We start from the raw sequence: 14477 nt of genomic DNA, 5'->3' as shown, positions 1-14477 counted from the left end.
CAGTTTTGCAGCAAGGTGTTTGATTGTGATCCATCAATCACTTTCAATGTGGGTGTCCGCATTTTCTAACATTGTGTGAGTCACAGCTGTATGTGGCCTACTGGCATGTGGGAGAGTAGACAGGTTTGTGCAACCTTGTTGCTATGGTGACAGACACCTCGCCCAATGACTCTCCAAGCTTCTGTTCAGTCCCAGGTCTCTGTAAACATTCTGCAAGTGGCTATGAATATCTACAATGCTCTGGTTTTCTGCCAAAAGAAACTCAAAGACAGCTCTGTGCTCGGAACACACCTCCAGTACAGATGCCATTTGGAAGGCTGCATATAGTGCTGCCACCTGTCAGAACTTAATGAAACTATAGGGATTGAAGTGTGAATATTCCATGATGGCCCACAACAAATTCCGCTTTTTTTTTTTCTTTTTTCATAGATTTTCAAAGTAAACAGATAACTGTTGGTAAGTTACATGTTTCAGTATTTTGGAAAAATCTAGGGCTACGGAAATTGGCCTAAAAGTTGGAGGGTTTTTGTCTTCCTTGTTACATAGTGGAACTACTCCAGACAGTTTAAGCTCATTAGGAAAATATCTCTGAGACTTAGACATGTTTATGTGCAAAACATGATGATTTCAACTGCTTTACCATTCTTAGGATGAAACCAGGCATAACCTCAGAGCAAATAAACATACATGATTTGTTGATGATCTACAAATACTTTTTGAAAGTAACTGTGATGAACTGAAATCAGGTTTGATAAGAGTGCTTCTTCTTCAACCAATTTAATAAAAATAACTCATTGAATTTTTGGGAGAGATTAATGTTGTTGTTTCTTGCTTCCTTAGCAGCACTATTTAATAGTTTCCACACAGATTTGCACTTATTGATCAATTTCTTAATACCTCTGAGATTGTGCGCTCTTTTTAGCTTCCACGGTGATTTTTTTATATTAATTTCTTCATTTAACTTATGCTAGTACGGCATGATCAGTTATAAAACTATACATAAGGCACTACAACATAACCTGATTTTTCAGTAGTCAGTTATTTAGTATACTGTGGATTTCGTCTGCTTATAAACTTTATTTTCTTTGTGGGAATACTGTCATTAAACTGTGTTTGCATCCACAGATGAAAATGTAAATCTTGAATGTAACCAGAGGACTATAAATGTAGGAGAACTGTGTAATGGTTTGGATCCATTCGGATTGCAGTGAATGATGGCAGCTGTCAGATGATAACATATTATTCACAATTAGGTTAATTTACATGTCAAAATATAATGTTTGCCATTTAGTGTACGTGGCACCTGGACATGAGCTTAGGATGACCGGCTGACTGAGAGTCCATTCACACACTGTTCTCATCCGTACCGTAGTGAGTGTACCATTGTGTGCCCTTGGAGGGGTGGCCTACTGACTGTTTTGCCTCAGGTACAAATACCTTTAGAGAGGGCAGAATCCTCCAGTAACTCAGTTGAATGTAGCGAACAAACTGTGTCGGAAATGGTTTAAAACACCTATCATACGTTATCTTTCCCGACAAATCCTCACTTAAAGTATAATATTTATCATGATATTGCTTATATTTGATTTAGAGACATAAGGCCATGGTCCAAGGCTTAATTCTCTGCCTAATGTTTTCTTTCACTGCTGGAGATTTTATTAGAGGCTTCAATGACTTTGAAAACTGTCACAGATTCAAAATAAGCTCAGTAAGCTGAACTGTTTATATATATCCACACAGTGGTCAGATTGTGATGTCTTGAGACTGTTGCCTAAAATCTGAGTTGCGGCAACATATGCTATGGAGCTTGAAGTTGGGAAGAGCAAGTGGTGAAGAGCTGGTGCTGTCCATTTTGTTTAGCACTAGAGCCAGCAACTTGCGTAATTTCAATCCTTCCTCTCTTCTGTTGAAATTATTTTTGTGCTTTCGAATTTCAGTGGCCTCTCTCTACATCCTAGTGTAGTAACTATTAGATATTGTTAAAAACAGATTGTCAGATAAACAAATTTTGTGGTTTCCCTGTCCTAATGCATGATCTGCTGATTTATCCATCTTGATGAGGGCGTTAATGCTTCCGATTGTACGTCCTATCTACACTTGACCGCAAGTACGTAGGATTTTACATATTCCTCCTGTGGCATGTGACGGGTATGTCATTAGCTGTATTCAAATATTCATACACCTTTTTTGTGGTTTAAACACTGTATCACACCATGTTTTCTGAGCACTTTGCTGATGCGATCTGTTATTGGTTTTATAAATGGAAGGAAAACTTCCTCTTTAGTTGGTTTGTTTTCATTAGAAACTCTAGACTTTTAGGTTGTAGTATCCTGTTTATCTTTGTCAGCATAACCATGTCTTTTGAAGGCTGTTCCTCAATTATCAAGCTTGTTGTCCAAGTACTGTGGTTCACAGATTCTTTTAGCCCAGTCTACCAGTGTTTTGATCACTCCTTTTTTCTGCATGGGGTCGTGACTGGAATATCTGTGGCCAAGTGTGTACATAAGAACTACAAAAAGAAGTATTAACACTCACCTCAAGGAACATAAAAGTAATTGTCAACTGAGTAAGATAGGTAAATCAACAGTCGCAGATCACACACGAGGACTGGAAAGGCAGCAAATTCCTTTCTCTGACACTCTCATTTTAAACAATGGAAAATCCAGGAAGGAATATAATGACCCTTGTATAACCTCCCGACTGCACATAGCTGCCCTACCCTCTTTCCAGCGTGTCCCTGCACATTCTCCAGCAGCACTTCACCGTCCCCCACACCTAACCTGCTATCTCTCCCCTCCCAGTCTCCTCCTTATCCCCACCAGTTGCCTCTCTCATCATGCACTGCTGCTGCTGCTGCTGCTCCTTATATCGTGGCTTCAGCTGCCAGAGACTGTGGTCATATGTGTTTGAGTTGCATTTGCACGAGTGTATGTGTGTTTGTGTGTCAGTCGTCTATTTCTGATAAAGGCCTTGTTGGTCGAAAGCTTATTTTGTGACAGTCTGTTTGTTGTGCCTATCTGTGACTCAGCATCTCCGCTATACTGTTACACTCTTGTTTTAGCAAAATAGGATAATTACTACACTAGGGCATACAGAGAAATCATAAAAATTCAAAAGCACAAAAATAATTTCAACAGAAAAGGAAGAGGATTGAAATTGGTCTAGTTGGGTGCCCTAGTGCTAAATAAAACAAACAGCACTAATTATATAAATGTGTCATATCTGTTCATTTGGACATGTCTGAAACAACAGACACCACGTGAAATCTGCAGCCGTGATACAAATTGTGTAATTGAATGTGTAGGGAGGAGAAAGGAGAGGAAAGGAAAGGAACTAATGATACCAGGTGCATTGGAACTTTATGCAAAATCAGCAGCAATAAGCGAAAATGTGTGAAGGACCAGGGTTCGAACCCAGGATCTCGCTTACTACTAGGCAGCTGCATTAACCACTGCGCCATCAGTACACAGTGTTTATCGCAAGTGCATCGACTATCTTGGCAAACTCCCCAGCTGACTCATATTCCCATCTAGAGCCACCTATCCACAGTATCTATCCATGTTGTCCATGGACATGCCCTCACTTTGATGGGCAATGAATTCACAATCTTCTGTGACAATGCACACATCTGTTCGACTTCCAGTAGGAATCTAAAATTAGCGAGCATGGAGGGCACGGGCAGAAACTACAGATAGGTGGCACTAGATGGGAATGTGAGTCGTCCACGGAGCGTGTTGAGATCGTCCGCATATTTGCAATAAACACTGTGTCTGGGCGGCACAGTGGTTAACGCAACTACATGGTAAGCAAGAGATCCTGGGCTTGAATCCTGATCTTACACACATTTTCACTCATCACTGCTGATTTTGTGTGAAGCTCCGATGCAGCTGATATCATTATTTCTATCTCATTCTTTCCTTTCTCCTCCCTCCCCCTTCATCTTCACCACTGCAAGCCCCAAAGCATATGTCGGTGTGACACTGCAATCTTGGGCAGCTGTCCGATGGGGTTACACGCTGACTGTTGCATGGCTACATATAAACAGTTTGGCTTTCTGAGCTTGTTTTGAGTCTGTAACAGCTTTCTGAGTTGTTAAAGCCTCTGGTGAAGTCGCCAGCAGTAAAAGTCGAAACTCTAGGCAGAGAATTATGCCTTGGACCACGGCCTTATGCCCATAAATCAAATATCAGAAATGCAGCAAACACCAAATGTGAAAGTCTAAAATTTATGATATTATGTGTGTGACCAAAAAACTGGCCAAAATGGTCTCTCTCAGCAAGGGACTTACAAAATCTGTCAGTTTTATCATCAGTGCCAAATCTTATGGCTGCAACTTTTGCGACAGGCATAGTTATATTATTTCCATAAGTGGGATTACCAATACAGATAACTTAAAGACACAGAATTGTAATCAGAAAATGGAAACACTTTCACATCACGATTCATTTGTACTTTTAAAATTAACAAAAAATATTGTTGGGACATGCATGATTTCTTGTGGACTTGTTATTGGCAGAGAGTAAATTGCACTATCTTAGTAGGTTTTTAGCTACAATAATAATTTTGTGACTAATTAAACTGTGACTTATTAAACTGACAGTTCGATAATTTTCACAGTTTAATAAGTCACGGTTGCAAAATACTAACACAAATTCTTTACAGACAAATGGAAAAACTGTTAGAAACCAACCTCGGGGAAGATCACTTTGGATTCTGTAGAAATGTTGGTACTTGTGAGGCAATACTGACCCCGTGACTTATCTTAAGAGAAAGGTTTTGACAATGTTGACTGGAATACTCTCCTTCAGAATCTGAAGGGGCAGGGAGCGAAAGGCTGTTTACAATCTGCACAGAAACCTGATGGCAGTCATAAGGGTTGAGGGGCATGAAAGGGAAGCAGTGGTTGAGAAGGGAATGAGACAGGGTTGTAGCCTATCCCCAATGTTATTTAATCTGTATATTGAGCAAGCAGTAAAGGAAACTAAAAAAAATTAGGAATAGGAATTAAAATCCATGGAGAAAAAATGAAAACTTTGAGGTTTGCCAACAGTATTTTAATTCTGTCAGAGACAGCAAAGGACCTGGAAGAGCAGCTGAACGGAATGGAGAGTGTCTTGAAAGGAGGATATAAGATGAACATCAACAAAAGCAAAACGAGGATAATGGAATGTAGTTGAGTTAAATCAGGTGATGCTGAAGGAATGAGATTAGGAAATGAAACACTTAAAGTAGTAAATGAGTTTTATTATCTGGGGAGCAAAATAACAGATGATTGTCGCATTAGAGAGGATATAAAATGCAGACTGGCTATGGCAAAGAAATTGTTTCTGATGAAGAGAAATTCGTTAACATCAAATATAGATTTAAGTGTCAGGAAGTCATTTCTGAAAGTATTTGTATGGAGTGTAGCCATGTAAGGAAGTGAAACCATGGACGATAAACAGTTTAGACAAGAAGAGAATAAAAACTTTCAAAATGCGGTGCTGCAGAGGAATGTTCAAGATTGGATGGGTAGATCACATAAGTAATGAGGAGGTACTGAATAGAATTGGGGAGAAGAGGAATTTGTGGCACAACTTGACAAGAAGAAGGGATCGCTTGGTACGTCATGTTTTGAGGCATCAACTTAGTACCGGAGGGAAGCATGAATGGTAAAAATTGTAGAGGGAGACCAAGAGATGAATAAACTAAGCAGAGTCAGACAGATGTTAAGTTGCAATAGTTATTCAGAGATGAAGAGGCTTGCACAGGATAGAGTAGCATGGAGAGCTGCATCAAACCAGTCTCTGGACTGAAGACTACTACAATAATAATTTTATGTGCCTTCACTGGCCTTGTGCAAGTCTTTCAGGTGGACATCACTTCGACGACTTGCTGTCCCTACTCCAGTTATTCAACAGGGAAAAGAGGACCTAAAGTTTAGCATGAAAATCAGAACCATATGTCATTTTTGTTAACTTCTTACACCATTGAGAGATGAATGCATGTTAAAAAGCAGACTGAAAAATCTGATACCAAGATTTGATTGGATTCTAGTCAAATGCTGTACCACTAGACTACCAGGTCCAGCTATGGTTTTAGTTCAGTGACATTATGTTCATGTGTTGTTACATCAAAATCTGCATTCAAATCTACACCTATTAAAATATTGTAATGTATCCATCTAGTCTCCTTAAACATGTTTAACAGATGTCCAATGTTTCTAAAAATACATTGATGATGTCTCTTTGTATCTGTACAATGCTATTACTACTAACTTAAAAGTGTCAATAACTATAACAGCAGCTTCAAAGTTCTCTTCTTCATACAAAAAAATCTGTTTAATTCCAATCTAATGGCTGAGTGACTGGTTAACATAAATTGCCACACCAGTTTTATGCAGTAACTATTCGATATTTTGTAGTTATCAAATTTAACAACTATTTAGTTTACTCTCAGAAACCAAACTTTTTCTCTAGCCCAAAATTATTTACAGTAAATTCCTTATCATTTACTCTTTGACTGTTGAGTAGCAAATTTTAAGATCAAAACCATTATTCCCTGATGACATAATACCAATCTTGCTGATGTAAGTATTATCAAAGACCTAACCTGACAAAAATAGCTAGAACAAACTCCATGGTACCCATCAGTCTTAATTAGTTGTTATGAACTGCAGCTAATAACACAACCCACAAATTCATAAGAAATTCTATTAATGACAATTTCTATATACAACCAAAACACAGTTGTGCATATAAAGTATAAACACACATACTACAATAAAAAAAAGAAATAAAAAAAAACTCTGGAGGAACTTTACTGCTGTGGCCACATCATTACCCATTGCACCATTCAATGAACTACTAATTAATTTCCTCATCATATTCATACCTAATTACAAATGCAAACCAAAAATCACATATGTAGCCATCCCCCTATGCAGGCACAGTGACTTCTTGCATTAAGATCATTTATATACACTCCTGGAAATGGAAAAAAGAACACATTGACACCGGTGTGTCAGACCCACCATACTTTCTCCGGACACTGCGAGAGGGCTGTACAAGCAATGATCACACGCACGGCACAGCGGACACACCAGGAACCGCGGTGTTGGCCGTCGAATGGCGCTAGCTGCGCAGCATTTGTGCACCGCCGCCGTCAGTGTCAGCCAGTTTGCCGTGGCATACGGAGCTCCATCGCAGTCTTTAACACTGGTAGCATGCCGCGACAGCGTGGACGTGAACCGTATGTGCAGTTGACGGACTTTGAGCGAGGGCGTATAGTGGGCATGCGGGAGGCCGGGTGGACGTACCGCCGAATTGCTCAACACGTGGGGCGTGAGGTCTCCACAGTACATCGAAGTTGTCGCCAGTGGTCGGCGGAAGGTGCACGTGCCCGTCGACCTGGGACCGGACCGCAGCGACGCACGGATGCACGCCAAGACCGTAGGATCCTACGCAGTGCCGTAGGGGACCGCACCGCCAATTCCCAGCAAATTAGGGACACTGTTGCTCCTGGGGTATCGGCGAGGACCATTCGCAACCGTCTCCATGAAGCTGGGCTACGGTCCCGCACACTGTTAGGCCGTCTTCCGCTCACGCCCCAACATCGTGCAGCCCGCCTCCAGTGGTGTCGCGACAGGCGTGAATGGAGGGACGAATGGAGACGTGTCGTCTTCAGCGATGAGAGTCGCTTCTGCCTTGGTGCCAATGATGGTCGTATGCGTGTTTGGCGCCGTGCAGGTGAGCGCCACAATCAGGACTGCATACGACCGAGGCACACAGGGCCAACACCCGGCGACATGGTGTGGGGAGCGATCTCCTACACTGGCCGTACACCACTGGTGATCGTCGAGGGGACACTGAATAGTGCACGGTACATCCAAACCGTCATCGAACCCATCGTTCTACCATTCCTAGACCGGCAAGGGAACTTGCTGTTCCAACAGGACAATGCACGTCCGCATGTATCCCGTGCCACCCAACGTGCTCTAGAAGGTGTAAGTCAACTACCCTGGCCAGCAAGATCTCCGGATCTGTCCCCCATTGAGCATGTTTGGGACTGGATGAAGCGTCGTCTCACGCGGTCTGCACGTCCAGCACGAACGGTGGTCCAACTGAGGCGCCAGGTGGAAATGGCATGGCAAGCCGTTCCACAGGACTACATCCAGCATCTCTACGATCGTCTCCATGGGAGAATAGCAACCTGCATTGCTGCGAAAGGTGGATATACACTGTACTAGTGCCGACATTGTGCATGCTCTGTTGCCTGTGTCTATGTGCCTGTGGTTCTGTCAGTGTGATCATGTGATGTATCTGACCCCAGGAATGTGTCAATAAAGTTTCCCCTTCCTGGGACAATGAATTCACGGTGTTCTTATTTCAATTTCCAGGAGTGTATATGGCGGATGAGGAAAGAGCTGTGGGAAACCATACATACTAAGAGTGTCGCACATGGGAGAGTTGGCTCATCTCCACTGTAATATATGTCAGACGAGGGAAGAGCACTGCAACATGAAACCATTATCCTCCTTGCCACTGTTACAACCTTTGTCAAGTTGTGCAGCTGATATTGATTGTATTCAATAACTTCTTCATTAACCATGACGTAAACTCAGTACAACGTAGAGACTGAAAGTCCACACTTGAGTGCAACTCAGAAGTCGGTCTTGATGATGTATAGTGGGTGCCATTATGATGATGCCCACAATGGTTGGCAATGCTGGTGAGAGGTGCTGAGGAAGAGCAGCAACAGTGTACCATGCGGGCATGAGCCGGTGCGTCATCGAGTTCTAGGTTGGGTCTTTGGGAGCAGTTGATGGACAGTGGCTATTGATCCTGGAAGGGGTGTGTCACAGCACTGTCTGATGGGTAGTGTTAGTGACAGGTTTTGTGATCTAGAGTGTAAACTCGAGGCAGGTGATGGTTGCTCTGGAGACCGAAGTGGAACTTGCTTACGAAGGGTTGAGCAGTGACTTAAATACCTGTCAGTGGAGAAATGCAGTCCCAGTGTCATGTGGACACATGACAGCATGGACACAAGTAGGTGCCTTTGACTGCAATACTGTTTATGCGACCTGCGTGGCAAATGTTGGCATGGCTTGTACTTGCAGACATTGTGGCGGATGTAGGAGGCTTTGCAGTAAGCAGTGCAGTAAATCATCTGTTGACAAACAGCCTAAAAAATAAAGCAGCGCCGTGCCTGACCTCGGAAGCAAATCTGTCAATGAAGTACATATACTACAAATTTTTGGGCGTATTATTCGTGAAAAACACTGGACTCGCATTTAGGAGGATAATGGTACAAATCCGGGTTTACATTTTCCACGATTTCCCTAAATTGCTCCAGTCAAATGCCAGGATCGACCCTTTGAAAAGTGCATGGTCGATTCCCTTCCACAACCTTTTGTAATCCGAGCTTGTTTTCCATCTCTAATGGCCATACTGTTGATGGGATGTTAAACTTGTTATCTTCCTTCTTACAGAAAGTTAATGTTAAGATCACCATGACATTTTTGGAGTTATTTTGATAGTATTTTTTCTAGTTAAGAAGTGAATTGTTTAAAGAAAACAAACCTGTTACCATTAGGGATCTATACACAGATATCAGAAAGTTTCTTTTTGAGAACATTGCTACAGTGTATAAGCTACCCATTGTGACTCCAGTGCTGGTATATAAACACTGACATGTAGGTGAGGGATTAGTTTAGCATTTGTGTCATTCTGCTGTGCATATGGTAAATGTGGAAATGTGAACTAAGGGGTCTTTACTACCAAGTTCATCCAAACAGGAACAACTTGCTGTTGTTCTTTGTTTGACTGCCGAAGGACAAACATGGGTAGACATCCGTCGTAATTGAAGAATGTGTATGGGGAATCTGTCAAAAACCACTTTTGGGGAATGGTGCATCAAGTTCCGTGCTGGACACAATTCCACACAGGATGCTGGTCGATCTGGAAGACCAGCCTCATCCGTTATGGACAAAAATAAGTGGACCGTTGACAATAGGATTAAGGCAGACTGGCACTTAACCATTCGTACACTAGCAAATGATCACTCTGCGGCTTTGGGCGTGCAACACATTACCCAACAGGAGTTAGGCTTCTGTAAGGTCTGCATCCAGTGGATATCTTGGGTTTTGAATGTCAAACAAAAAGCAAATCAGACGGCTGTCTGCCTGAAGCATCTGATGTATTTTATTGTTGAAGGTAATGCATTCCATGAGCTCATCTTTGCAGGTGATGGAAACTGGTGCCACAAATGGGAACAATGGTATCATCAATGATGCCCTTGTTCTGGGAAGTTCAAGAGCCTACCATCTGCTGGAAAGATGATGCTCACTCTGTTCTTTGATTGCCGGGGTCCATTGCTTGTTGATTTCGAGGAACCTGGCACCTCCATCACTAGAGTACGATACTGCACAGTGCTGGAGAAACTGTGGGATACAATTTAGGCAAAATATCCAGGAAAACTGCAACAAGTGATGCTGCTGATTCATGCTAACACACGTGTCCATATCCCGAATGTTGTGATGCAGAAGTTACGCCAGCTGAAGTGGGAGACACTTGAGCATCTGACCCATAGTTCTGATCTCTCCTCATGCAATTATTATGCCTTTGATCCCTTAATAAAGGCTCTAAAGTTTCAAAAAGTCTGTTGTGAATATGCAGCAGGCAGTTATGACTTCTTCCCGCAGCAGGACACGGTGTTTTACCAAACATGTGACTTCAACCTGGTGCATCAGTGGGATGGTTACCTCTGTCCTTATGGCAATTTTACGTGATTGGCCTACTAATTCTGGACTGTAGGACTTTCGAACAGAAAATTTTTGATTTTCATTTATAATATTTCTATCTGTAAGCAGTGTTTGTGCCAATTCTGTTCTTTTTCGATAGAATAGGTTTTTCAGGTATGAAATGTATCACGTCTAATATTATTTGTTTGTTATGTAGAAGTTCCATGATTATTTTAATAGTGTTGAAGTAATCAAAAATAAAAAATGCATTGCTGTGACAGCTCTGATTAACAAATTGACAGTAAATGCATATTTGACAATATATTGTCATTGCTAGTGAGAAACTCAACCACACGTATGTTATATCTGACCCTATGAATATTGTGACTGTGTGTTGCATTAGTCACATACAAGCACTTCCACCTCTACATGTACACCTACATACGTACTCTGCAAGGTACCATATGGTGCGTGGTGGATGGCACCCTGTAACACTACTAGTAATTTCCTTTCCTTTTTTGTTTTACTCGCAAATAGAGTAAGGGGAAAACGACTGTCTATATGCCTCTATGCGAGCCCTAATCTATCTTATCTTATCTTGATAGTCCTTATGCAAAATGTGTGTTCGTGGCAGTGGAATTTTTCTGCAGTCAACTGTAAATGCGAGTTCTCTGAATTTTCTCAATAGTGCTACTCAATAAGAACATGACCTTCCCTCCAGTGATTCCCATTTGAGTTCCTGAAGTCTCTCCATAACACTTACATGTTTTATTTTTAGAATATACAGGTAACAAATCTAGCGGCCCATCTCTGAATTGCAGACAGGGTCTGCTTGTGACTGTGTATGTGCGGATGGATATGTGTGTGTGTGCGAGTGTATACCTGTCCTTTTTTCCCCCAAAGGTAAGTCTTTCCACTCCCGGGATTGGAATGACTCCTTACCCTCTCCCTTAAAACCCACATCCTTTCGTCTTTCCCTCTCCTTCCCTCTTTCCTGATGAAGCAACCGTTGGTTGCGAAAGCTTGAATTTTGTGTGTATGTTTGTGTTTTTTTGTGTGTCTATCAACCTGCCAGCGCTTTCGTTTGGTAAGTCACATCATCTTTGTTTTTAGATATAACTTATATTTTTCTATATTTAGAGCTAGCTGCCATTCGTCACACCAACTAGAAATTTTGTCCAAGTCATCTTGTGTCCTATAGTCACTCAATGACGAAATCTTCCTGTACATTACTGCATCATCAGCAAACAGCCGCAGACTGCTGCTCATCCTGTCCGCCAGATCATTTCTGTATGTAGAGAATAACAATCGTCCTATCACTTCCCTGGGGCACTCTTGATGATAACCTTGTCACTTATGAGTATTTTAGCTTTACTTTTGCTATCTCATGTTACATGAGGTGCTGTCTATTTTTATTTTGTGGGTTTCCTCTTCAGTCTGTCTTTGACTAAAAAGCCGCTTTAATGGGAAGGAAGCACTATTTTCCATCTGCGCATATTGCATTTTCTACTGTAACTGTTTTCTTCTCATTTGCTTTTACTATTGCTACTGTAGGTGAAGACACTCTACTTGGTCTAGTTGACCTACTACACCAAGTTTTTCTGTGGATTTTTCACTTGCATAGTTAGAGGGAATTGGGAGGAATATGGAGAACTTAATTAAACAAGCTCAACTGATATAGACTGAATCTTACTATGTGGCCTTTCATATTGTTTAGCAGAACTGTTACTATATAAAATACTTTAGAAGAAAATTAGCACCATTTTTCTTTCAATTATTGCAGGTTTGAGGCTGAAATCGCCTTGCCTGTTCTTCCACCTCCACCGCCTCCACCTCCACCGCAGCAGCCACCTGTGACTACAGTGCAAGCACAACGAGCAGTTATAGGTGCCAATACCTACAATCAAGTGCAGCGGCGACTGGAAGAACAGCAGATGGTACCTGCAGTCCCAGATTATCAGACCGATCCACCACTGACGTTTGCACCAATAATACAGCCTGTCGCTCCCTATGCAGGAATTCCTCCGCCGCCGCCCCCTCCCCCGCCGCCACCGCCGCCACCTCCTCCACCTGTGTTGGTTCCACATCAAGTGCAGAGGGGACCTCCAGTGCGACATCGTAAGTTTCTCTTGTACTATCTACTTATTAATTTGTGTCTTTTATGTAACAACTGATGGCACGGAACTAAAGTCTGTGTCATATAAAATAGAATGGGATAGAATAGAATAAAGTAGAATATTTAATTGCCTTTCAGTATGTTTTCTACGCAGTTGGCTGTGTCAGTGTGTTCAGTACATAAAACAATACAATAATAATTGGGGATATGCTGAGGTGCAGATGGGAGGGGGGGGGGGGACTGTCAGAAAGTAGCTTTTGTCCAATAAGGCCTTTGTTGAAGATATACAACACACACTCACACACACACACACACACACACACACACACTCAAACGCAACTCACACACACATGATCGCTGTCTTGTTACTTCTCTCCTTTACTTCTACTCCCCCCTCCCTCCCCTCCTTCCCACCACCCACCATCTAACTTTCCGACTGCACCTAGCTGCCCTACTTCGAATACCTACTTCAAATTTTTCTTTTGTTTCCTGTACTGCTTGCTCAATGTAGAGATTGAATAACATCAGGGAGAGGCTACAACCCTGTCTCACTCCCTTCCCAACCACTGCTCCCCTTTCATGCCCCTAGACTCTTATAACTGCCATCTGGTTTCTGTACAAATTGTAAATAGCCTTTCGCTCCCTGTATTTTACCCCTGCCACCTTTAGAATTTGAAAGAGAGTATTCCAGTCAACATTGTCAAAAACTTTCTCTAAGTCTACAAATGCTAGAAATGTAGGTTTGCCGTTCCTTAATCTTTCTTCTAAGATAAGTCGTAAGGTCAGTATTACCTCATGTGTTTCAACATTTCTGCGGAATCCAAACTGATCTTCCCCGAGATCGGCTTCTACCAGTTTTTCCATTCGTCTGTAAAGAATTTGCGTTAGTATTTTGCAGCAGTGACTTATTAAACTGATAGTTCGGTAATTTTCACATCTGTCAACACCTGCTTTCTTTGGGATTGAAATTATTATATTCTTCTTGAAGTCTGAGGGCATTTCGCCTGTCTCATACATCTTGCTCACCAGATGGTAGAGTTTTGTCAGGACTGGCTCGCCAAAGGCCATCAGTAGTTCTAATGGAATGTTGTCTACTCCCGGGGCCTTGTTTCGACTCAGGTCTTTCAGTGCTCTGTCAAACTTTTCACGCAGTATCGTATCTCCCATTTCATCTTCATCTACATCCTCTTCCATTTCCAGAGTATTGTCCTCAAGTACATTGCCCTTGTATAGACCCTCTATATACTCCTTCCACCTTTCGGCTTTCCCTTCTTTGCTTAGAACTGGGTTCCCATCTGAGCTCTTGATATTCATACAAGTGGTTCTCTTTTCTCCAAAGGTCTTTTTAATTTTCCTGTAGGCAGTATCTATTTTACCCCTAGTGAGATAAGCCTCTACATCCTTACATTTGTCCTCTAGCCATCCCTGCTTAGCCATTTTGCACTTCCTGTCGATCTCATTTTTGAGACATCTGTATTCCTTTTTGCCTGCTTCATTTACTGCATTTTTATATTTTCTCCTTTTGTCAATTAAATTCAATATTTCTTCTGTTCCCAAGGATTTCTACTAGCCCTCGTCTTTTTACCTACTTGAAATAATAACAACAGTAATAATAACTACTTTTCGAATATTCTTGCCTTG

At 41.8% G+C, this 14477-nt stretch overlaps 1 protein-coding gene across 1 annotated transcript in view; it reads left to right on the top strand.

Annotated features, from left to right (window-relative positions):
- Positions 1 to 14477, top strand: part of LOC126092502 (RNA-binding protein 42-like) — a 331306-nt gene that overhangs the window by 13937 nt on the left and 302892 nt on the right. The window contains exon 2 of the mRNA XM_049908125.1: positions 12504 to 12838. Coding sequence (XP_049764082.1) covers positions 12504 to 12838 — 335 coding nt within the window. The remainder of the gene's footprint in view (positions 1 to 12503; positions 12839 to 14477) is intronic.

The sequence above is a fragment of the Schistocerca cancellata genome, chromosome 7 (assembly GCF_023864275.1).
Source record: "Schistocerca cancellata isolate TAMUIC-IGC-003103 chromosome 7, iqSchCanc2.1, whole genome shotgun sequence".
NCBI classification, from domain to species: domain Eukaryota; kingdom Metazoa; phylum Arthropoda; class Insecta; order Orthoptera; family Acrididae; genus Schistocerca; species Schistocerca cancellata.
Note: the sequence above shows the minus strand (reverse complement) of the source record. Positions and strands in the feature narration are given on the sequence as shown.